Source organism: Schistocerca gregaria, chromosome 5, assembly GCF_023897955.1.
Source record: "Schistocerca gregaria isolate iqSchGreg1 chromosome 5, iqSchGreg1.2, whole genome shotgun sequence".
Lineage (NCBI taxonomy): Eukaryota > Metazoa > Arthropoda > Insecta > Orthoptera > Acrididae > Schistocerca > Schistocerca gregaria.
Genome location: NC_064924.1, coordinates 353,741,786 through 353,767,142, shown reverse-complemented (window position 1 = coordinate 353,767,142; position 25,357 = coordinate 353,741,786). Strand labels below are relative to the sequence as shown.

General features: G+C 39.9%; 1 protein-coding gene across 1 annotated transcript in view; it reads right to left on the bottom strand.

The window, feature by feature from the left end:
• Positions 1-25,357, bottom strand: part of LOC126273341 (dynein axonemal heavy chain 10) — a 1,458,287-nt gene that overhangs the window by 302,719 nt on the left and 1,130,211 nt on the right. Inside the window, exon 132 of the mRNA XM_049976887.1 lies at positions 14,839-15,025. Coding sequence (XP_049832844.1) covers positions 14,839-15,025 — 187 coding nt within the window. The remainder of the gene's footprint in view (positions 1-14,838; positions 15,026-25,357) is intronic.

Below are 25,357 nucleotides of genomic sequence, written 5' to 3'. Positions count from 1 at the left end.
GGGATATGATCCTTGTGACAAGGGTATGGGATTGGGAGTAGCGTAAGGATGGACTAGAATGTTGTGAAAGTTGTGATGGTGACAGAACACCACTTTAGGAGGGGTGGGTAATATCTTGGGTAGGATGTCCCTCATTTAAGGGCACAATGATAGTTAATCAAATTCAATAGTTGGAAAAAGGAAGAGAAGTATAAATTGGAGAGAATGCTGCACATAGCTTGTTGACTTTCTGGAATAGAACCCTCCCAGAGACAACCCAGACTTTGACACTTATGGACAACAGCTTGGCATCCAGATCAGAAATGTTTCAGCTTGAGTGACTATCAACAACAAATGCAATTATTAGCCATGCAACCTTCTTCTGGGGCATTGTAGTAGTTAAATGACCCAAGAAGGGAACCATACACTACCACATTGGGGAGGGAGGGGCTAATTATTGGGAATCAAGACATGCATACATTTTGGGGATTACCAAGGTATCTCTAGCTCTTGTATACACTTGGAAACAAACATCCTTTTTGTAATTGTTAGGTTACTAAAGGACTAAGTAAAAGGATTGCCTGAAGCTTATCACAGTGACAGTTTATGGCAGACTGTTTATAAACAAACATCATTTCCATAGACACCACGCCCATGAACGCACAGTGAAGCAGTCTGTACATGATGATACACTCACTGCATATGCCAGTGGAGTACAACTGGCTCTCCAAGAGGCCACTGACACATCTGATATTGACTACCCATGACACTGTCCATGAGGTGCTCATCTGCTGCCTGTGAAATTTTGAAAGAGTGTGAGAGTGTCAAAACATCTTCATATGATGTGTGTTACAGGAACCAACTCGATTACTATGAATCGAATTAGAGAGACAGCATATGATGTGTTGTACAATGAGTTTCAACAAGCAAAATCACGTTGTTGAACTAACCATTGTAAACCAGTCATCATGAGTGATATTACTGGCCAGCCTGTTTCTAGTGTTGATGAATTTGAGCCATAAGGCATCCACATGAAATCTCTGCAAATAACAATTCATAAGTAACATGCACATTCTCTCAAATTCAAGGGCAACTGAATTCAAGAGAACTGCTTGAGTAAGAAACCATCTCTATATAGACTCAAGACAGGCAAAGCAAACTGAATGGTGGTGAAGCACTTCTTTTAATTGCTGTATTAGTCTCAATCCTCTTCATTAAAGGACTGGAACATGGTAGGCTGGCCTGCACCTGAGGAGTGACCACAGCTTGTATTGCATGGATACCCTGTATTTTGAGTTGATTGCTGAGAAGTTGATTTTCTTAATGAAGAAACCAATTTTGATGTTGTTGTTGTCGTTGTTGCCACTGGTGCTGCTATTGAAACTGATACTGGAAGAGCTTTTGTAATTATTGTTGCATCTATTATACTACATCAGGATTGACATGAGAACCCAATGAGAACAGACTGACCAGTCTGAGCCACCAACCAGTGGATGTCCAAAAATGAACAGATAAGACAGAAATGGACAACTGGAGACAACACAATTGAAACAACTGAGTTCAGTAAGTAATCCATAGAGAGAAAACAAGAAATGTGGTGATGCAAAGATCAAGAACGATTAGTGTGTTACACCATCTAGTAGTAAATACAAGGCTGCTTTTCATGCCATATAGTGGTAGTAGTTTATGGCATCTATGAGCACTGGTTTGTAAACATGGTAGCCAGTGATGCTACAACAGACAACACTAGCACTTGACAGCTAACTATTAAGTTACATTAGATAGTGACTCTCAACTGAACAGATGGTGAGTTACTGTGTAATGTTTCAAATCATCTTAAGATAATGTAGTAATGATTTTTATTTGTATATATCAGTGTCAAGTATTCCAATGACATCATCACTAGTTTAAACTAATTATCAAATCAAAATAAAATGATTTGAAAACATATGTAATGAACCAAATGGTGGCTGCAGCTGCAGCATCATGTTCCAGACACAGACCACAGCCATCAACAACCCATGCTGATGCAGAAGCCTCCACTGCAATCACTTCCACACACTGACTCACTTTTGTAAGGCTATGACTGAGTCCTTGGACACTGACACCCTTCAAGAGGCTTAAAAGTGATGGAACAATGTGGCAGTTCTATTTCTTCTATATTATCAGCCTCTGGACAACATTATTTGTAATCCTAAGGGCCAGCCAGTGATTGTTAAACATATGGCCTACAATACAAATGACATAGCTGTCCCACCATCACTGGGCCTGGAACCCCTTGACTACTGCCTGGCCACCTAGGCTCCTGGCAGCCCTGTGCTCTGCTACCACAATGGGACCATGATCTGGTGGTGGAATCAAGTCGTCTTCACATGTCCCAGGGCTCAAACTGAGGCTCCCGAGTCAAGTGCCACTGGGGTCTGACACAGCCAACAATAGCCATCCACCCTCCAGTGCAAAGTTCGGTGCACTGGATCGAACAGCCATCACTCATCCATCTTCACCAGGACAACAGCATATACAATGGTCAAACCTGCTATTGGCTCAGATACATGAGACATCTACAGGTGCCTAACACAGTGCCAGTAAGCACTCAATATGTGCTGCTGCTAACAAGGATGACTCTTTGAGAACAGTGTACCCAGAGACTCAGTGCTAGCATGTTTTCTGCACTTGCTGAGGTCCCAGAGATCAACATCCATGCCCAAGAACACTGCATGATTGTAATTAATAAAAATAAAGGGCATCTATATCCATGGGCTGCCTTCTTATGCTACTCCTACACCCATCATTAGAGGAGAGTCCCTCGCACACACCATGTCATCCTGAAGTCCCTTCACACATTATATAGTAATTCATCAACTGAAAAGGTGATGAGTTACAATATAACATATTCAGATCATCTGATAATTGGTTCATAATACCTCCAAAACACCAATGATAGCATTTGAGTGACTGAGGCTGAAGTATATACAAATTATTTATAAGACAGTTATTATGTATTCCAAAGGCATAATGCAAAGTGTCTTATAAAATTACTGATTTGCTTCAAAGGGCCAAACACATTTTATTACAAATGATATAATTTCAGTTTGTTGATCTAGTTTCCACCAGTTGTACAGAGTTGAATGCTGAGTTCTGAGAATGGCAGATCATAAGCAGTCAGTACATTAGAAACAATTGTTCAGACTTTTAAAATTTCTAGGAGAAAGAACAAGATCAATAATAACTACATAGTAACAGAATTAGCTGTGAATCATTAACAGAGAAAGCTGCACAGAAAAAAAGAAGATTGGAAGGGATACATTGTCAAAGACAAATATACTGCAGCAAGCCTCAAATTATAAAACTTTGAAGGGAAGATCAGTGAACAAACCAGCGAAAAGATACTGAAACTCGAACCTAAGCAAACTGTAGAAGGTACATGGAAAAGAGAAACATGAAGGAGACACTGATACATTCATTCTCTCATCTGCCTTGTAATACGCAGACTACTTTCAGGGGATGGCACAGTACGAGGAGTTCTAGCATTTATCACCTGGATTTTTGAGGTCTCATCAGTTGATTAAGAACAGAAGTACTGCGATACAATCAGATTTTAAATGTTTTATTAACACATTGGTTGATTAAGAACAGAAGCACTGAGAAACAATTAGATTTGAATGATTTCATCACACAGTTTCATATTAATGTGCCACTGAGGAACCAAGTATGTGTTAGGTTACAACAACATTAGTGAAAAAAGCCTGAACAGCAGTCAGAACCAATGTCAGAACAGAACTGCCACTGGTAGACAGTGCCAGCTGCACTGTCAATGAAACCAGTTGCTTTCTATATTGCTGATATGAAAAAATATGCTCTCCTGTGCTGTGTTACGATTATGGAGATTGCACTACAGATCTTACATCTCTCCACAAACGAGAATTGAATTTTTTAAATAGGTTTTTTTTATAAACATATTTTAAAAATAGAAAATCAAAGAAGTTCTACTTAAATCATAAAATAGTTAATTATATGACTTACATATTCATGATCACTGTTAAGTTGTCCTCAAAATCTTAAGATAGATTATTATTCATACACAAAAACAAAGCAAAATATCTAAAATACACCATCCAAAACCCCAGTTCACATTATTAAATAAATGAGGACACTAAGATTTTTCTATATTCATTTCATCTGGTATACATCAAGTTTCTGAAATGGTCAAAAGTAAGTACAGGGCATCTGCATTTGTGTGTGTGTGTGTGTGTGTGTGTGTGTGTGTGTGTGTGTGTGTGTTTGTGCAAATGTACTCATGTTATAGAATATCTGTGTTTATTCATAAATGGCATGGTTTCATATGAAAAATGTTACTCTCATCTTACACGAAAATCCTAACCAAAATGCAACATTTATTTTTATCTTATTCTCAAACAGAGCTTAGTATTTATATCTATTCATTACACTCAGTGCATCATAAAAATGAAGAAAACGTTTCTTCAGTCCTTAGAAATATCGTAACCTTTCATTATTCAAATGTATACACCAAATTCTTCAAAAGTTACGACCACATTTAAGCTACTGTTCAAACTTAGCAAAAAAAAAGGAAATGTACTGTGTTTAGTTTCTGATCCTATTGTGAATAAGAACAAGATCAGATGGAAGGATTGATACACACCATACATATGAGGTACTGAGTCACAGACAGGCACAATGAGAAGGAGTGTTAAGCTTTTGAAATTAGCCCTTCTCAGTAGGAAATACACAAATGCATTCGCACAAGCACAACTCGCACATACATGGCTACTATCTCACAGAGTTAGAGCCAGACTGCAGTAGTGTCTCATGTAGCTGCAGTCTGCTGTGATGGATAACGGGTGGTAAGGAGGAACCCTGACTTGGGGTGAAGGGAATAGATAGCAAGTACAGGTGGGGGAAGATGCTAGTAATGGAAGAATGTGCAGGGCTTGTTGGGGACAGGACAAGACTATTGAGCACAATATCAGGAGGCTGTGTGTGTGTGTGTGTGTGTGTGTGTGTGTGTGTGTAGATAGAACAGTGGATGAAAGTAGTCATTAAGGTGAAGCACATCATGTTGGACAGCATGTTAAGCAACTTGGGGATACAGCCGTCTCTTGGCTATAGCTTGGCAGTGGCCATTCATGCAGACACACAGTTTGATTGTTATCATGTCCATGTAGAAAGTGGCATGGTGGTTGCAGCTTAGTTGGTAGCTCACATGACTGCTTGGATGGGATAGGAGCTGTCTGTAACAGAACTGCAATATGTGTTAGTGGTAAGATAAGTGGGACAGGTATTGCAACTAGGTTTATTTTAGGGATGTGAGCCACAAAGTAGGGGGTTGGGAGCAGGGGTGGAGTAAGGAGGGACAAGGATATTGCATAGTTCCAATGGGTGGCAGAATACATCTACATTAAATCTACATCTATATCCTGCAAGCCACCATACCTTTATGTGATGGAGAGTACGGTACTCTGTGTGCCAGCATCACTTCTCCCTTTATCTGTTACAGTCATGTATGATTTGCAAGGAAAACAATTACTGTTAAGCCTCCATATGGGCTTGAATCTCCCTAATTTTATCATGGAGGTCTTTTCATGAGACATACGTAAGTTGTTGTTGTTGTTGTGATCTTCAGTTCTGAGACTGGTTTGATGCAGCTCTCCATGCTACTCTATCCTGTGCAAGTTTCATCATCTCCCAGTACCTACTGCAGCCTACATCCTTCTGAATCTGCTTAGTGTATTCATCTCTTGGTCTCCCTCTACGATTTTTACCCTCCACACTGCCCTCCGATACTAAATTGGTGATCCCTCGATGTCTCAGAGCATGTCCTACCAACCGATCCCTTCTTCTAGTAGAGTTGTGCCACAAGCTCCTCTTCTCCCCAATTCTATTCAATACCTCCTCATTAGTTATGTGATCTACCCATCTAATCTTCAGCATTATTCTGTAGCACCACATTTTGAAAGCTTCTATTCTCTTCTTGTCTAAACTATTTATCGTCCACGTTTCACTTCCAAACATGGCTACGCTCCATACAAATACTTTCAGATAGGACTTCCTGACATTTAAATCTATACTCGATGTTAACAAATTTTTCTTCTTAAGAAACGCTTTCCTTGCCATTGCCAGTCTACATTTTATATCCTCTCTACTTTGACCATCATCAGTTATTTTGCTCCCCAAATAATAAAACTCCTTTACTACTTTAAGTGTCTCATTTCCTAATCTAATTCCCTCAGCGTCACCAGACCTAATTTGACTACATTCCATTATCCTTGTTTTGCTTTTGTTGATGTTCATCTTATACCCTCCTTTCAAGACACTGTCCATTCCATTCAACTGCTCTGTCAGGTCCTTTGCTGTCTCTGACAGAACTACAATGTCATCGGAGAACCTCAAAGTTTTTATTTCTTCTCCATGGATTTTAATTCCTACTCCAAATTTTTCTTTTGTTTCCTTTACTGCTTGCTCAATATACAGATTGAATAACATCGGGGATAGGGTACAACCCTATCTCACTCCCTGCCCAACCACTGCTTCCCTTTCATACCCCTCGACTCTTATAACTGCCATCTAGTTTCTGTACATAAGATGAAGCAATATATTGGTTAATTCTTCTAAAAACATACATTCTCATGACTTAAACAGTAGATGATACTGTGATGAGGTACATCTCTTTTGCAGTTACCAAATGAACCTATAATGAAAATAGTTGCTCTTCTTTACATCTTCTCTATTTCAACTAACAGTCCTATCTGGTACACATCCCATACTGATGACAAATATTCAAGTATTGATCAAACAAATGTTTTGTAAGCTATTTTCTTTCTTGATGGACTACATTTCCAGATGATTCTTGCCATTAACTTTAAGTGATCATTCCACTTGAAACTGCTCCACAAGCATAATCCTAGATATTCCATGGAAGTAACTGCTTCCAGTGATTGTTCTGCAATTGTGTAATCATAAAGAGTCTTTCTGCTTCAAATGGGACATGGATAACGATTCCTTAGCCTGTAAGCTGTCGAAGAATGTATTTGCTATAAATATGATTAGCAAATACTGTAAGGTTATGGGTGTACTAAAAACTGCTTATCATGCCTATTCTCATAACATTTAAACTATGCTGTAGAAATATGTGGTGTAACAACTCAAGCCAATCTAAGCACATTATTAATACTACAGAAAAAAGTCATCAGAATTATTTGTGGTGCCAAACATAGAGAGTCATGTCGGAATCTGTTCCCAAAATTAGGTGTGCTTATCATTATAGGCATATACATAATGAAAGTTATATTGCTTGTGAAAACAATAAATCCAAATTTCAACTGTGACCTGCAACAGTACAACACAAGGCAAAAGTTCAGATACCATGCAAATAGCCACAGAACAGCTTTATATTAAAAAATGCATTTCATGCTCGGCTGAAGCTAGCCAGTGCCCTACCAAAAAGTCTCACAGCATTTCCTACTAATAATTTAAAAGATCAGTTAAGAAGAATTCTAATTGAAACCCTTTTTATTCCCTAGACTATACCTATATGAAAAGTGCTTTGTAGCTATGTCAAGCTCATAGTTTTAAGTAACCTACAACTAATATAATGTTGATACCAACAGTATTCGTAACGTTGTGATTATATTCTACCAAAAGTAAAATGCATCAAAATGTAAAATTTATTAATACAAACAAATCTTTAGTTTGTAATTTATAAACTGACATATTCAGAAGAATAATCTGTATGGTGTCCTGAAACTGAATTATTTGTAGGGATTGTATTTGATTATTCGATGCTGAATGATTATTATTATTATTATTATTATTATTATTATTATGTATTAGGAATATGTTACATCTGTTTATGTTGTGGGTCAACTGTTGCTCTCTGCATCAATTGTCAATCCTCTGCAGGTCCTCCTACATTTCTCTACAATTTTCTAGGGTTGCCTCTTTTCTGTACACAGCAGAATGATCTGAAAAAGGACTTGTGCAACTTCCAATGTTATGTACTATGTCATTTAGATATACGATGGAAAGTAATAGTTCCATTACACTCCACTGAGGCACACCCAAAATAACTTTTACTTCTGAAGACTTCTCTCATTCAGAATGACATGCTGTGTTCTATTTACAAGAAACTCTGTAATCCATTCACATAGTTGGTCTGATATTCCATATGCTTGTATTTTGCTCATCAAGCAGTAGTGTTGAACTGTAGTGTGTAACTGTGTCACATGCCACCTGGAAGTCTAGGAGCACGGCATCTACCTGGGCACCAGTATCTAATTCTTTATATATATATATATATATATATATATATATATATATATATATATATATATATATATAGTGTGTAACTGTGCCACATGCCATCTGGAAGTCTAGGAGCACAGCATCTACCTGGGCACCAGTATCTAATTCTTTTTCTTTTCTTTTTTAACTGTAGTGTGTAACTGTGTCACATGCCATCTGGAAGTCTAGGAGCACGGCATCTACCTGGGCACCAGTATCTAATTCTTTTTTTGGTGGTGACTTATTGTCTGCTTGTGTCTGTATACGTGTGGATGGATATGTGTGTGTGTGCGAGTGTATACCTATCCTTTTTTTCCCCCTAAGGTAAGTCTTTCCGCTCCCGGGATTGGAATGACTCCTTACCCTCTCCCTTAAAACCCACATCCTTTCATCTTTCCCTCTCCTTCCCTCTTTCCTGACGAAGCAACCACCAGTTGGGAAAGCTCGAAATTTTGTGTGTGTGTTTGTGTGTTTTTTTTATTGTGCCTATCTACCGGCACTTTCCTGCTTGGTAAGTCATGGAATATTTGTTTTTAATATATTTTTCCCATGTGGAATGTTTCTATATATAAAATAGAAAGAAACTTCCACATGGGAAAAATATATTAAAAACAAAGATTCCAAGACTTACCAAGCGGGAAAGCGCCGGCAGACAGGCACATGAACAAAACACACAAACACACACACAGAATTACTAGCTTTCGCAACCGATGGTTGCTTCTTCAGGAAGGAGAGGGAAAGATGAAAGGATGTGTGTTTTAAGGGAGAGAGTAAGGAGTCATTCCAATCCCGGGAGCGGAAAGACTTCCCTTAGGGGAAAAAAAGGACAGGTGGTCTTTCCGCTCCCGGGATTGGAATGACTCCTTACCCTCTCCCTTAAAACCCACATCATTTCGTCTTTCCCTCTCCTTCCTGAAGAAGCAACCATCGGTTGCGAAAGCTAGTAATTCTGTGTGTGTGTTTGTGTGTTTTGTTCATGTGCCTGTCTGCCGGCGCTTTCCTGCTTGGTAAGTCTTGGAATCTTTGTAAATAAAATAGAAAGAAACTTCCCCATGGGAAAAATACATTACAAACAACGATTCCAAGACTTACCAAGCAGGAAAGCGCCGGTAGATAGGCACAATAAATAAAACACACAAACACACACACATAATGTCTAGCTTTTGCAACCGATGGTTGCTTCTTCAGGAAAGAGGGAAGGAGAGGGAAAGACGAAAGGATGTGGGTTTTAAGGCAGAGGGTAAGGAGTCATTCCAATCCCGGGAGCGGAAAGACTTACCTTAGGGGGAAAAAAGGACAGGTGTACACTCGCACACACACACATATCCCATATATATATATATATATATATATATATATATATATATATATATAAAGATTCCAAGACTTACCAAGCGGGAAAGCGCCGGCAGACAGGCACATGAACAAAACACACAAACACACACACAGAATTACGAGCTTTCGCAACCAGCGGTTGCTTCGTCAGGAAAGAGGGAAGGAGAAAGGAAGATGGAAGGATATGGGTTTTAAGGGAGAGGGTAAGGAGTCATTCCAACCCTGGGAGCGGAAAGACTTACCTTATGGAAAAAAAAGGATAGGTATATACTCGCACGCACACACACACATATTCATCCATACATATACAGACACAAGCAGACATATTTAAAGGCAAAGAGTTTGGGCAGAGATGTCAGTCGAGGCGGAAGTGCAGAAGTAAAGATGATGTTGAATGACAGGTGAGGTATGAGTGGCGGCAACTTGAAATTAGTGGAGATTGAGGCCAGGTGGATAACGAGAAGAGAGGATATATTGAAGGGCAAGTTCCCATCTCCGGACTTTGGATAGGTTGGTGCTGGTGGGAAGTATCCAGATAACCCGGATGGTGTAACACTGTGCCAAGATGTGCTGGCTGTGCACCAAGGCATGTTTAGCCACAGGGTGATCCTCATTACCAACAAACACTGTCTGCCTGTGTCCATTCATGCGAATGGACAGTTTGTTGCTGGTCATTCCCACATAGAAAGCGTCACAGTGTAGGCAGGTCAGTTGGTAAATCACGTGGATGCTTTCACACGTGGCTCTGCCTTTGATCGTGTACAGCTTCCGGGTTACAGGACTGGAGTAGGTGGTGGTGGTGGTAGGGTGCATAGGACAGGTTTTACACCGGGGGCGGTTCCAAGGGTAGGAGCCAGAGGGTAGGGAAGGTGGTTTGGGGATTTCATGGGGTGAACCAAGAGGTTATGAAGGTTAGGTGGAGGCGGAAAGACACTCTTGGTGGAGTGGGGAGGATTTCATGAAGGATGGATCTCATTTCGGGGCACCATTTTAGGAAGTTGTATCCCTGCTGGAGAGCCACATTCAGAGTCTGATCCAGTCCCGGGAAGTATCCTGTCACAAGTGGGGCACTTTTGGGGTTCTTCTGTGAGAGTTTCTGGGTTTGAGGGGATGAGGAAGTGGCTCTGGTTATTTGCTTCTGTACCAGGTCGGGAGGGTAGTTGCGGGATACGAAAGCTGTTTTCAGGTTGTTGGTGTAATGGTTCACGGATTCAGGACTGGAGCAGATTCGTTTGCCATGAAGGCCTAGGCTGTAGGGAAGGGACCGTTTGATTTGGAATGGGTGGCAGCTGTCATAATGGAGGTACTGTTGCTTGTTGGTGGGTTTGATGTGGACGGATGTGTGAAGCTCGCCATTGGACAGATGGAGGTCAACGTCAAGGAAAGTGGCATGGGATTTGGAGTAGGACAAGGTGAATCTGATGGAACCAAAGGAGTTGAGGTTGGAGAGGAAATTCTGGAGTTGTTCTTCACTGTGAGTCCAGATCATGAAGATGTCATCAATAACTCTGTGCCAAACTTTGGGTTGGCAGGCTTGGGTAACCAAGAAGGCTTCCTCTAAGCGACCCATAAATAGGTTGGCATACGAGGGGGCCATCCTGGTACCCATGGCTGTTCCCTTTAATTGTTGGTATGTCTGGCCTTCAAAAATGAAGAAGTTGTGGGTCAGGATGAGTGATGAGGAAAGAGGTTCTAGGTAGGGTGGCAGGTGATCAGCGTGAAAGGAACTGCTCCATTGCAGCGAGGCCCTGGACGTGCGGGATATTTGTGTATAGGGAAATGGCATCAATGGTTACAAGGATGGTTTCCGGGAGTAACAGACTGGGTAAGGATTCCAGGAATTCGAGAAAGTGGTTGGTGTCTTTGATGAAGGATGGGAGACTGCATGTAATGGGTTGAAGGTGTTGATCTACGTAGGCAGAGATACGTTCTGTGGCTGCTTGGTAACCAGCTACAATGGGGTGGCCGGGATGTTTGAGTGTGTGAATTTTAGGAAGTAGGTATAAGGTAGGAGTGTGAGGTGTTGGTGCGGTCAGGAGTTTGATGGAGTCAGGTGAAAGGTTTTGCAGGGGACCTAAGGTTCTGAGGATTCCTTGAAGCTCCGCCTGGACATCAGGAATGGGATTACCTTGGCAAACTTTGTATGCAGAGTTGTCTGAAAGCTGACGCAGTCCCTCAGCCACATACTCCCGACGATCAAATATAGGGAAACATTCCACGTGGGAAAAATATATCTAAAAACAAAGATGATGTGACTTACCAAACAAAAGTGCTGGCAGGTCGATAGACACACAAACCAAACACACAAAATTCACAAAATTCGAGCTTTTGCAACCCACGGTTGCTTTGTCAGGAAAGAGGGAAGGAGAGGGAAAGATGAAAGGATGTGGGTTTTAAGGGAGACGGTAAGGAGTCATTCCAATCCCGGGAGTGGAAAGCATTACCTTAGGGGGAAAAAAGGATAGGTATACACTCGCACACACACACACACACACACACATATCCATCCACACATACACAGACACAAGCACACATTTGTAAAGGCAAAGAGTTTGGGCCATTAAAGATGGTGGCTTTTTGTGTTGAGGAGTAACAGGTGAAGGGAATGGCAGATGTGATGTTGACCTTCTGGAGGAATATGGATAGGGTGCCCTGATTCTCAGTCCAGATCACAAAGATGTCATCAATTAATCTCAACCAGATGAGGGACTTGGGATTCTAGGAGGTTAGGGAGGATACCTCTAGATGGCCCATGATTCGGTTGGCATAGGACGGTGCCATATGAGTGCCCATTGTTTTACCACTGATTTGTTTGTAGGTGATGCATTTTCCTGACTCGTGTGTGTGTGTGTGTGTGTGTGTGTGTGTGTGTGTGTGTGTGTATGTGTACACACACGCGCATGTGCACACGTCACACGCGCGCATTTTTGTATCCATTGTTGATGAAGTCCAATGGTTAACAGCTTTAATTGTGAAAGTCTTTTTGTTTTGTCTCTCCGAGACTCAGAATCACCGCTATATGGTGAGTAGCAACTTTTCTTGTCATAATATTGTAACTAAACTAAAAAGTTTATTGTAATCTTCACTCCTCTCAAATTTTCGTAAGAGACTTTGCTTATTGTGGACAACAGCTGCAACTAGGAAAGGAGAGGGGGGTGGGGGTGGATAGATTACAAGTGTGGGTGTCGTCTGTGATTAATTGACTAATAATGAAGTTTTATCTGTTCCAGAAATTGACTGATTTTGTTGATTTTTGATATTTATGTACAAATAAATTTTTAATCACATGGGGAGAAAGCCAAAGACTGCCCTGCAAAGGTGTTTTAGTCCAGCAGTGATGATGTATTACCAATAATGATGGGCCAGATTTAATGAAAGTGAAGAGGACTTTACAACTACAACCAGGGACATCAGAAAGGAAAGATAAGTACAAACTATTTATGAAATTAAATTGTTTGTAGACTTATGTGCTTGTTAACAAAATGAGTAGGAGTGAAAGCAAAAGTGAGGTAGAAATGAAAGTTGCAAGATACAGTCAGGATATGCTTGAGCCATTGTATAGGTACGTAAGGAAAAGCCCCAACAAACTACGACAAAAATTTAAAACCAGTGATAATAATCATTAGCGCAGCCATTGTAAGCGTCGACATAGATATATTTAGCTATGCTGGAAGGTGAATAACAAACGATAAAAACTCCAGTCAATTTTTTTTGGCATTCATTAGAGAGACTCTGTCTTTAGTTCTCGTGGCAAGAAGATGTTTCTCTTGTGAATCAATGTGTTGTTTGAATAATAATCCTATGAAAATACTAAGTCTGAAAATGCATTTTTTGTGCAAATCTTTTCTTCCACACATCATCTCAATGTCAGGTCAAGAAGCGGCCTGAATCGGAAGAAGGAGCCAGATTAAGAACTGTTATACACACGGTCAAGAGAGAAATACTTATGGCAGAAGAAGATGAATATAACCAAGGACACCAGACATAAGTTCACAACACCACTGACTCACAATTTAAGGGATATGTGAATTAAATGTGATAAAACAATTTTTTGCTGCAAAAAATCAAATATATTTTGCAGTTAATTTTGGCAAAACTAGAGGAAGAGAAGACAGAGAACAACAGTGAATTTAGGGCAGTTAACGATCAGTCAACTGAAATAAGAAATGAAAACAAGAGCAAAATGGACAGAATACAAGATCAGATAGATCAACTTAGTAATCAGGTTTCAGAGTTAAAAAAATGGGCTGTCAGAGGAGTTAAAAAGTGTGAATGAAAAGGCTGATGTTTTAGAAAATAAATTTATTGTTTTGGAAAATGAGTCTGCAGTGGAGTCAGCAAAACAATCAAAGAATGTTGATGACATCAGAGTTGAACAGAAGGCCACAGTGGAAAAAAAAACTCAACAAAATATCGTCAGTTTAAACCAAAACATTTTAAATGTAAAAAACACTATGCAAGCTAATGTAACTGTTTTAGATCAAAAAAGATTGTCATGGGATTTATTACTAGGACCTGAAAATTGTCTTGAATAATTTTTACAATATGTTGACACATTGAGTAGGGCAATAGAAAGAAGTATGCACTATAATAATAGGAATGATATAAATCACAATGGGAGTAATCACAGAAACAGAGATAATGGTAATTCTATCGGGATCAATTCATTTGTGTGAAACAGCGATCTAAACGAATCTCATTTTATTGTTACATTTCATTATATTTAAAGGTGGGGTTTCTTCTGATTTTGGAAGTGGAGTTTTTATTTCACATTAAATTACAGCATCCGTTGCAACAATTTCTCCATTGACATTAAGGAAGCAGTTGTCTTGCTTATTACTGATAATGAATAAAATTCATACAGCAAGACTTGGTAGAAATGCCAGATTAGTTTTTGAGAAGACTGTTTCTCTACTTTTTAATGCTATCTATTGTGTTCTGTTTGCTGCCATTGTTTCCTGCTTAGATAATGTTCAAAATTTGCATCAATACCCATAATCCTACACCATTAGATTCCAGCAATTACTATATTTCCTTACTGACAGAAGTTCTTACATAATCAAATGGCTATACAGTGTGGGCACACTATTATTTAAGACAGCTATATTATCTGGAAAACTGTACAAGCAGGAGAGTGAGAGGGTGTTATATAATTACACCTTAGACATTCTTTACTACACAACATTTCATTATAAGCTGCAACTGTGTCGTCTTTTTGTCCATTACCTGATCTCAGTGATATCAGATTTATCTAAATCAGCTAAGGCAAGACGAGCAGCTTCTAGTGCTGGCATTGCTGCCTTCAGAACTTCCTCTGCTTCTTCCTTCTCTGCCTGAATGACTTTTGCCTGTTCTTCAATCTCACGACCTTTTGCCTCAGCAATTTCCTTCTTACTGCTGGCCAGCGCCGTTGCTGTTATCATAGAAATAGAAAGTAATCAAATACTATTTATTTAACAAAACTTATGGTGATGTTGTAAAGCACCTAAGGTAAAATATAATGCAGTTTTACTAGCAATTAAAATTAATGTAAAAAATGTGATCATTACTTTCATATTTAATACAAATTAATTTTGGTGATGACTGTTGAGGAACAAGAGAGGAAAGTATTAACCAACCTTAATATTTCAAGTTCAGTTGGCAGTCGCAGATACAGAATTAGTACAAATACAAGCTTTAAGTTGCAATGATAATTTCAGAATTAGGTCACATTACTGCAGTAAATGTCAACTTCCCAAGTCAGTGATGACAATCATTCAGAAGATATTTACTTGTATCAAATGAAGAATATAAAATTTGAGGGCAGTGCTTATCTTCAGGAAGTGAAATTCAAAGTAATGCCAATCAGCAAATATAAAAGTAGAAAAACCAGCTTAACTTTTGAAATTGTTAGCACCTTTCTCAGAGAGAATATAGAGATACATTGTGGAAGGTTAGAAAGGAGACACAGGTCACTCTGAGCACAGGCTGTGAGTTATCCACCTGTTGTGAGAATGAGTGGATCATTGATGAATTGGAAAGCATTTGAGTAATAATGCATGGTCCAGTCACATTAGTGTGACCACCATCTATGTTCAATGTCTATCAGCATTAACCACTGACAGATGGCAGGTGGCAGCAAAGACTGTAGAGTACACAAAGCCTATCATGGGGATGAGGAAAACAGTCCAGTCATAGTCACAATGAAGAAACAGAGAGAGTTATCAGACATCAAAAAGGGCATGAGCATTGGCTTTTGGGCCAAAGGTGGAAGCATTTCCAGAAAACTGTTCATGCACCACTGTGGTTAAACTACACCATGCAAGTCAAAATGGCACTACCCAAAACCAGCACCAAACCAACTGAGGTGCACCGTGGGTCATATCTGACAGGGGTGAATGATGGCTGCAGGAATAGCACATGCAAACACATGAGGAACTGTTGTGCAATTGATCACCCAAATGAACCAAGGAGATACTAACAGTGTCTCCTCATCAACTGTTCAGTGAACGTCCGCAGCAGGTGCCTGAGACAAGCACCCATGTTTGTTGCTGTTCATCAACAATGCAGGCTGGAAATTGCATGACAGTACCACAACTGGATGTCCACTGAGTCACAACAGATGGCCTTTTCAGGTGAATCACAATCTATGCTCCATCAGGCAGATGGAAAACATCCTGCAACAATCATCAAAAAGAACCAGGCTGGAGGAGGAAGCACTATGGTCTGGGGAATGTTTTTATTGCATACCCTACATGATCTCATGATTCTGGAAGGTACAACAATGGATCAACACCAGTCTGCACCTATCCTTGGGGACCATGTCCATACCTACATGCATTGTGTTTCTCCTTGGCATGATGGCCTCTACCAGCAGGACAATGCATTGTGAAATAGAGCTCTTAATGTACTGGCACAGTTTGAAGATCATAAGGACGACTTTACCATAATCCTCTGGCCATCAAACTTCCCAGCTTCAAACCCAACAGAGAAGCTGTTGAACTACCTTGAGCAGGCTATTTGCACCAAGAATCTTTAACAGAGGAACCCAGTGCAGCTGGCCACTCACTGGATTCAATATGGCTCCAAATCCCTGAGAGTAGCTTCCAGAACCTCACTGACTCTCTTCCTGCACATCCACATTGCAAACTGTGTGACAGGTTGTTACATTAATGTTGTAAGACTGTGTATATTTCTCCTGTATAGCAGTATGTTATTGTTCTCATCCAGTTGAACTTCAAAAGTGAAAATTTCACCACAGACAGATCATACATAGTGTATCATGGAAGAAGAATGGATCAGGAATCAATAGTTGTCCAGAAAATTTCAGTGCAGGAAAGACTAGCTATGGCAAATCGGGTCTAATTTTTATGCCAAATCAGTAATGAATGACGGACATTAGTTCCCTGCTCCAGACATCACAACTTGAAGGCACATCACAGCAGTCACTTCGGACATATACTGTTGACATTAGATGGCAACCACAGCCATCAGAGCTTTTATTCACAAGCAGTGCAAGCAGTGGTGAAGGCATGGTTTTATGGGTACCATGAGCCAGTATTATACGAATCCATTGCAGGAGAGAATGTCAATACAGTGCCACATAACTCCATAATAATGCCAGAGCTACCACAAACATTCCAAACACTCAATCATCACAACTTCCATAGTTTTTACTTATCCAAAATCAGCATTTTACAGTCTCATAAGGGAAGGCACACCCTACTGTAAGTGATCAATGGAATTCGGAACACTTCAAAGGCAATAGCCTTGCTCAGAATAACATTCAAAGCATGATCGATGAGATATGTAATGTGGTCTTAGAATAACTAGTTCAGACTCCCCTAGACCACCTGGATCCAAATGAGATTGAATTATTTGTATCTTCAAACTGATGAATGGGACACAATATCTTTCAACAGATTGCACATCAGTGAGATCTGACAGAGGAAACCCGCTCCACATGATGTTATTCAATCTGTATATTGAGTAATCAGTAAAGGAAACAAATGAAAAATTTGGAGTAGGAATTAATATTCATGGAGAAGAAATAAAAACTCTGAGGTTTGCCAATGACATTGTAATTCTATCAGAGACAGCAAAGGACCTGGAAGAGCAGTTGAAAGGAATGGACAGTGTATTGAAAGGAGGATATAAGATGAACATCAACAAAAGCAAAACAAAGATAATGGAATTTAGTTGAATTTGTTGTAAAAAAGGAAAAATGTTTTTAATGTTCAATGTAGTATCCCTTGGTATTTTAATGAAGTATGTTTTGTGTACATAGGATCTCCTTGAAGTTCATTTTTTCCAGTTAAGTGCCAAACCTGTATCCCAAAGAAATATACCATTTTAAATGAAACTGTTTTATTCAGACTTAAAAATTTGCAACAGGTTATGGGCCCAGGCTATGTGAAACTGAACAAAATACAGTTTTTTCAAGTTTAATTCAATTCAGTGTGTGCTGGTAGAAGCTATCTGTTGTTGAATCGAGCTGTACAGTAAGAATATGGCTACAAACGGAGACTATAAAGTGATTATCAATAAACTCAAAGAGCCCGAAGATTGGGCAAAATGGAAATGGCATATCTCTATGGTACTCCGTGCATAAGAATTGGAAGATGTTATTATCAGTACGTACGAACCCGCGGTGGTGCCTCGGGAACCAACAAGTGAACAGAAGGCAGCGTACGCAGAATGGCAAAAGAATGACGTAAAAGAGGCAAGTTTGATAGCAAGTGCACTAAGCAAACCAGTAGCTTAACTTGTATTGACGTGCAGAAACACTAAAGAAATATGGGACAAACTACATGCAAGATTTGAATGTAGTAGCACGCAATGCTTGAACATGTTAATTGAAACATTCTTCCATGTCAAACGTGAAGAGGCAGAGGATGTTAGCTCACATGTTGCTAAGCTACAAAAGTTATTTGTAGATTTAAATGATGAATTAACGAAACATGAAGAGAATATGTTGTCTGAAACACAATACCGTCTGAAAACCAGAATTTAAACTTACTGATTGAAAATTTTGTGCTACTGAACTGCATGAACAAAGTACAACCCATGTAACTGCAATGGTTGCGTATAACTCACAAAAAAATAAGATGACAAAAGAGCGAGCAAACAAAAATTTCCATGTAAAAAATGTAAACAACTAGGACACTGGGCAGTGGAGTGTCCACAGAACCCTCAAGACTGCAATAACAAGCGGCAAGGAGAGAAGGTGAGTGAAAATGCTGTGTTTACTTCGTGTGCCAAGGGAGCGTCTACTGTAAATTATATTGACATAAATAAATGGTATTGTGATAGTGGTGCTACGAAGCATATCACCCCGTATAAACAATACTTCATCATGTACAGAGAATTTGATGTTCCTGAAGTGGTTTCATTATGAAGACAAGGTACTAACATGCATGCACTTGGTAAAGGCACAGTTTACATCGAAATAAGATGAAACAATGAATGGTATAGGGCCAGGTTGTAAAATGTTTTGTATGTGCCCGATGCAGGCACTCATTTGTTCTCTTCCAGAGCAGCTGCAGGTAACGACTACAGTATAGCATTCGATTATAAAAGTGTTATGATTAAAAAACCAGTGGCAACATCATCATGATAGGCTATGTGGAAAATGGCTTGTACATGTTAAACATGCATGTTGTCAGACCAGAAAACAGTGTTCAAGTAAATATGGGCTAGCGACTTCTGAAACACGGCAAATGTACCATTAAAGATTCAGTTATCAAAATAAGCAACACACCAAGAGCCTTTTTGAAGAAACTTAACATCAGTGTAGAAGGTTGTAATGATGAATTTTGTGATTGTTGCGCATTAGGAAAGGTGCATAGAATACCATTCAAACAATGAACAAACTGCTCCACAATTACTGGTAAATTAATTCATGCAGATGTCAATGGACCAATGAGTACAGAGTCCTTTGGAGGTGCTCGATATTATGTATGTTTTGAAAGACGATTTCAGTAAATTTTGTCGAATTTTCTTTCTTATGCACAAACATGAAGTGTACGATATGCTTAAGCGGTTTTTAAATGAAGCACAAACCAGAGGACATGTTGTTAAACAATTTCGATGTGATGGAGGCAAGGAATTTAACAACAACGTGATTAAGAAATTACTCATGGATAAAGGAATAGAATTATTGATTTCTCCACCATATACTCCTGAATAAAATGGTGTGGCTGAATGTGAAAACAGAACAATTGTTGATGCCGCACGTTCAATGCTAAACACAAGCAGGTTACCAAGAGGACTGTGGGCAGAAGCATGCAATACAGCTGTCTATATTTTAAATCATACTGGTAGGTCTTCAGTTCCAAAGAAATTTCCATATGAGCTGTGGTACAATCAATCAGTGAGAAAACTTGATCATCTCAGAATTTTTGGTACAGGTTGCTATGTTCATAGAAGCAAACAATTCCGCTCAAAGTTTGATGACAAGGCTGTTTTTGGACAACTCATTGGGTATGTCAATGACGAAGATGGATTTAGGGTCTGGGTTCCTTCCAAAAGGAAAGATGTCTTGAGTCATGATATAAAATTTAAATCAGAGATAGTGTGTAGCTTCCACAGTGATCGCATTACCTTAGACATTCCTCAGCAGTCTGCTTCTGGAGGAAGTCAAAGTGAAGAAAACTTTAATGGACTTGAATCTGGAGGCAGTCAGGAATCAGATGGCAATAACAAAAAATCAGCACAATTCCTGAAAGCCAAAGCATCAGAATCTTCTAACGTAGATGAACTGGAGAACAGAAGACTACAAAGAAAACCAGCCTGGATAGAAAGTGGTGTGTTCTTGATGTTTTCAAAAGTTACTGCTGGCGAACAAAAAGATCCAAACTTTTTTTCTGATGTATTACAGTCAAATGAGAAAGAAAATTGGATGCAAGCTATCAATGAAGAACTAGAATCACTAAAGAGAAACAATACTTGGGTGTTTGTTGAACATCCTATGAATGCCAAAGTATAACAAAATCGTTGGGTTCTACGTCGAAAAGTTTCAGCTGATGTAAACACTTGCTTCAAAGCCTGATTAGTTGCTAAAGGATATATTCAGCAAGCAGGAATAGATTATGAAGATACATTTAGTCCTATTGCACATTATGACACCATTAGAGTTTTGCTAGCAGTAGCTGCTTCATTAAAACTGGTGTTGAAACAATTTGATGTGAAGACAGCATTTTTGAATGGAATACTTCAAGATGAAGTATGCATAGAACAACCAGAGGCTTTGAAAATAGTATGCATAGAGTGTGTCTCCTGAAACTGTGTGTCTATGGACTAAAACAAGCACCACAATGCTGGAACAAACAGTTTATGGGAGTTATGGAGAAAGCAGGTTTTTGAAACAGTGCTGCAGATCCTTGGTTGTTTTATCACAAATGCAATGAAAAAAGACTTTATGTAGCTATTTACGTTGATGACGGCCTAAATGTTGGCAGTGACGAAGAAGAAATAACAGCATTTCTGAACACTTTACAATGTGAATTTGATATAACATTGGGGACTCTTGACAGTTTTCTTGGCATAAAAATAAAACAAAATGAAAATGGAGCAATTATGATAAGTCAAGAAAAGTACACGAAAGATATACTGGAAAGATTTCGAATGATAGAATCTGACATGAATTCAACTCCCACTGGATGTGAAGAAAATAATCAGAATGAAACAGAAGCAATTTCGTCCCCCGTTCCCTATAACGAGGCAATTGGATGTCTTATGTATCTCTCAATAGCAACTTGTCCAGACATAAGTTTTGCAGTCAATAAAGCTGCTCAAGCTATGAGAAAACCAACTGCTTCAGACTGGAACCGAGTTAAACACATATTTCATCTGAAAGGTACATTAAATGATGGCATTAGCTATAATAGAGAAGAAAATCTGAGAATTTACAGTGATGCTAATTTTGCTGGAGACAAACAGACAAGTCGTTCAACAACAGGTATTGTGGTAAAGTACCATGGAGGGGCAATATCATGGACAAGTCAGTTGCAGAAGGTAGTGGCTACATCTACAACTGAAGCAGAAAACATTTCAGCTAGTGAAGAAGCCAAAGAATTAGGGAGGAAGTGTTGTAAACAGGAAAATTGTTTTTAACATTCAATGTCATACTCCTTGGTATTTTCTTGAAGTTCATTCTTTTCAGTTAAGTGCCAAATCTGTATCCTAAAGAAATATACCATTTTAAATGAAACTGTTTTGTTCAGACTTAATAATTTGCAACAGAATTAAATCAAGTTAATCTGTGGAAATTAGATTAGGAAATGAGACAAAGTAGATGAGTTTTACTATCTGGGAAGCAAAATAAATGATGATGGTCAAACTACAGAGGATATAAAATGTAGACTGGCAATGGCAAGGAAAACATTACTGAAGAAGAGAAATTTGTTGTCAAGTGTAAATTTAAGTGTCAGGAAGTCATTTCTGAAAGTATTTGTATGGAGTGTAGCCCTGTATGGAAGTGAAACATGGACAATAAATAGTTTAGACAAGAAAAGAACAGAAGCTTTCAAATGTGGTGCTACAGAAGAATGATGAAGATTAGATGGGTACATCATGTAACTAATGGTGAGGTACTGATTATAATTGGGGAGAATAGAAATTTGTGGTACAACTTGACTAGGAGAAGGGATCGGTCTATAGGACATGTTCTGAGGCATCAAGGGATCACCAGTTTAGTACTGGAGGGCAGCATGTAGGGTAGAAATCATAGAGGGAGATCAAGAGATGAATACACTAAGCACATTCAGAAGGAGATAGGTTGCAATAGGTACTTGGAGATAAAGCTTGCACAGGATAGAGTAGCATGGAGAGGTGCATCAAACCTATCTCTGGGCTGAAAACCACAACAAAAATCAATCCTAACTTCCAAATTAGACTCTAGATACAACATAATTCGAGAAGACTAGATTGATGGGAAGAGCGTCACTTCTCTATTCATACTTCATAACTTCCTTACTACTTGCCTATAAGTGTGCCAGTAAGACAAGCAAAGTATCATTATAACAAGCTGTAGGGGTAACGCTTCTGGCATTGGAGAGAACTGCAATTTTGAGAGGTTGAGGAACATTTCGGGGCTGCTAAGAGATACACATTCTTCTGTGGGATTGACAAACAGCACACCCTTAGGAGTGAGGGAAAAATCTCCTCATGCAGATGCAGTTCCTTGCTAACAGCCTCTCTATCTATAGATACCCACGCACAACATGATCCATGCCAGTTTTCTGTTTCATTTCAATAACACAACTGATCAGATGACTAAAAATCTTGTGTAGCAATGATTCATCAAAAATTTCCTGCAAATATACCTGCGGATAGCTATAATCTGCACATTACTTAGAATGGCACTTGGATTTTTATATTATGTGGATTCAAATGCTTCTTGAATTTTTTTTCAACCAATGTGGAATGAAGCAACAGGCACATTATGGGTTCCTTTACTTAAAATGTCTTGAATTAGTGCAACTATAAATTTTTAATGAAACACTGTTGTTTATTGTTTTCTTCATTTAATTTATTTTATATAAGCCAGTGTCACACCCTTATAGTTCACTTAAAAATGAGAGGTGTATCTGTTTAAACTGTAACTGAGTATATTATGGGCAACTGATAGTTCCCATTAGCAAATTATTACAAGTTGTTTTAACCCAAAAGTATTTACTGGAGATACTCTGTAACTGAGAGTGAGTATGCCGATAGTTGCCACTAGTAAATTATTAAAGTAAATTAGTTTATTTTATAGAGAAGATATTGAGTTGCAGAGATGCACAATGAAAAGATAGCTGTACATTTAAGTTTTTGGCCGAAAGATCTTCTTCTGAAGTAGAAAACACACACACATTCATTCAGGCACACTTCACACACACATGATCACTGTCTTTAGCTAGTGTGGCAGTGACTCTGCACCTACAACTGCCAGAGATGGCGGTCGAGGCTTTTTGGTTTAAAGCTTAAACGTAAAGCAGTATTTTTGTTGTGCCTATCTGTGGCTCAACGTTTCATCTACGTGGTAATAAGTAAACTATTCCTTCCATAGTATTGTTGTTATTCCTTCATGGACTGTTTGATAGTTCTTTTGATGAGTAAATTTGCAAGTGTCAAATTATGTGACACAAATGGCCATATCTTTTGATTTTATTTATGAAGAAGCTTTAATTTTTTACACCACAAAGGGACTTTAGACATTAGTATTTGATATAGGTCTCAAATTGTTACCTCTTTCCATTCCTGAGAAAAAGGGATCTCAACAGCTGGACAAATAGACAGACAAACAACAAATGACAAAAAATAGTTTAATGTGATGTAACTACAAATTAACAATTTTCCCATTACTTCCTTTACTTGCATTATGATACCTTGCTGTTAGTCAACTTTCACGATTCTAGGTAAACAGGGGGCACCCTATAGGATCTGATGAGAGAGGAGAGGTTGCAGTACCCACATACACTCCTGGAAATGGAAAAAAGAACACATTGACACCGGTGTGTAGACCCACCATACTTGCTCCGGACACTGCGAGAGGGCTGTACAAGCAATGATCACACGCACGGCACAGCGGACACACCAGGAACCGCGGTGTTGGCCGTCGAATGGCGCTAGCTGCGCAGCATTTGTGCACCGCCACCGTCAGTGTCAGCCAGTTTGCCGTGGCATACGGAGCTCCATCGCAGTCTTTAACACTGGTAGCATGCCGCGACAGCATGGACGTGAACCGTATGTGCAGTTGACAGACTTTGAGCGAGGGCGTATAGTGGGCATGCGGGAGGCCGGGTGGACATATCGCCGAATTGCTCAACACGTGGGGCGTGAGGTCTCCACAGTACATCGATGATGTCGCCAGTGGTCGGCGGAAGATGCACATGCTCGTCGACCTGGGACCGGACCGCAGCGACAAACGGATGCACGCCAAGACCGTAGGATCCTACGCAGTGCGTAAGGGGACCGCACCGCCACTTCCCAGCAAATTAGGGACACTGTTGCTCCTGGGGTATCGGCGAGGACCATTCGCAATCATCTCCATGAAGCTGGGCTACAGTCCCGCACACCGTTAGGCTGTCTTCCGCTCACCCCCCAACATCGTGCAGCCCACCTCCAGTGGTGTCGCGACAGGCGTGAATGAAGGGACGAATGGAGACGTGTTGTCTTCAGCGATGAGAGTCGCTTCTGCCTTGGTGCCAATGATGGTCTATTGCGTGTTTGGCACCGTGCAGGTGAGCGCCACAATCAGGACTGCATACGACCGAGGCACACAGGGCCAACACCCGGCATCATGGTGTGGGGTGCGATCTCCTACACTGGCCGTACACCTCTGGTGATCGTCGAGGGGACACTGAATAGTGCACGGTACATCCAAACCGTCATCGAACCCATTGTTCTACCATTCCTAGACTGGCAAGGGAACTTGCTGTTCCAACAGGACAATGCATGTCCGCATGTATCCCGTGCCACCCAACGTGCTCTAGAAGGTGTAAGTCAACTACCCTGGCCAGCAAGATCTCCGGATCTGTCCCCCATTGAGCATGTTTGGGACTGGATGAAGCGTCGTCTCACGCGGTCTGCACGTCCAGCACGAACGCTGGTCCAACTGAGGCGCCAGGTGGAAATGGCATGGCAAGCCATTCCACGGGACTACATCCAGCATCTCTACGATCGTCTCCATGGGAGAATAGCAGCCTGCAATGCTGCGAAAGGTGGATATACACTGTACTAGTGCTGACATTGTGCATGTTCTGTTGCCTGTGTCTATGTG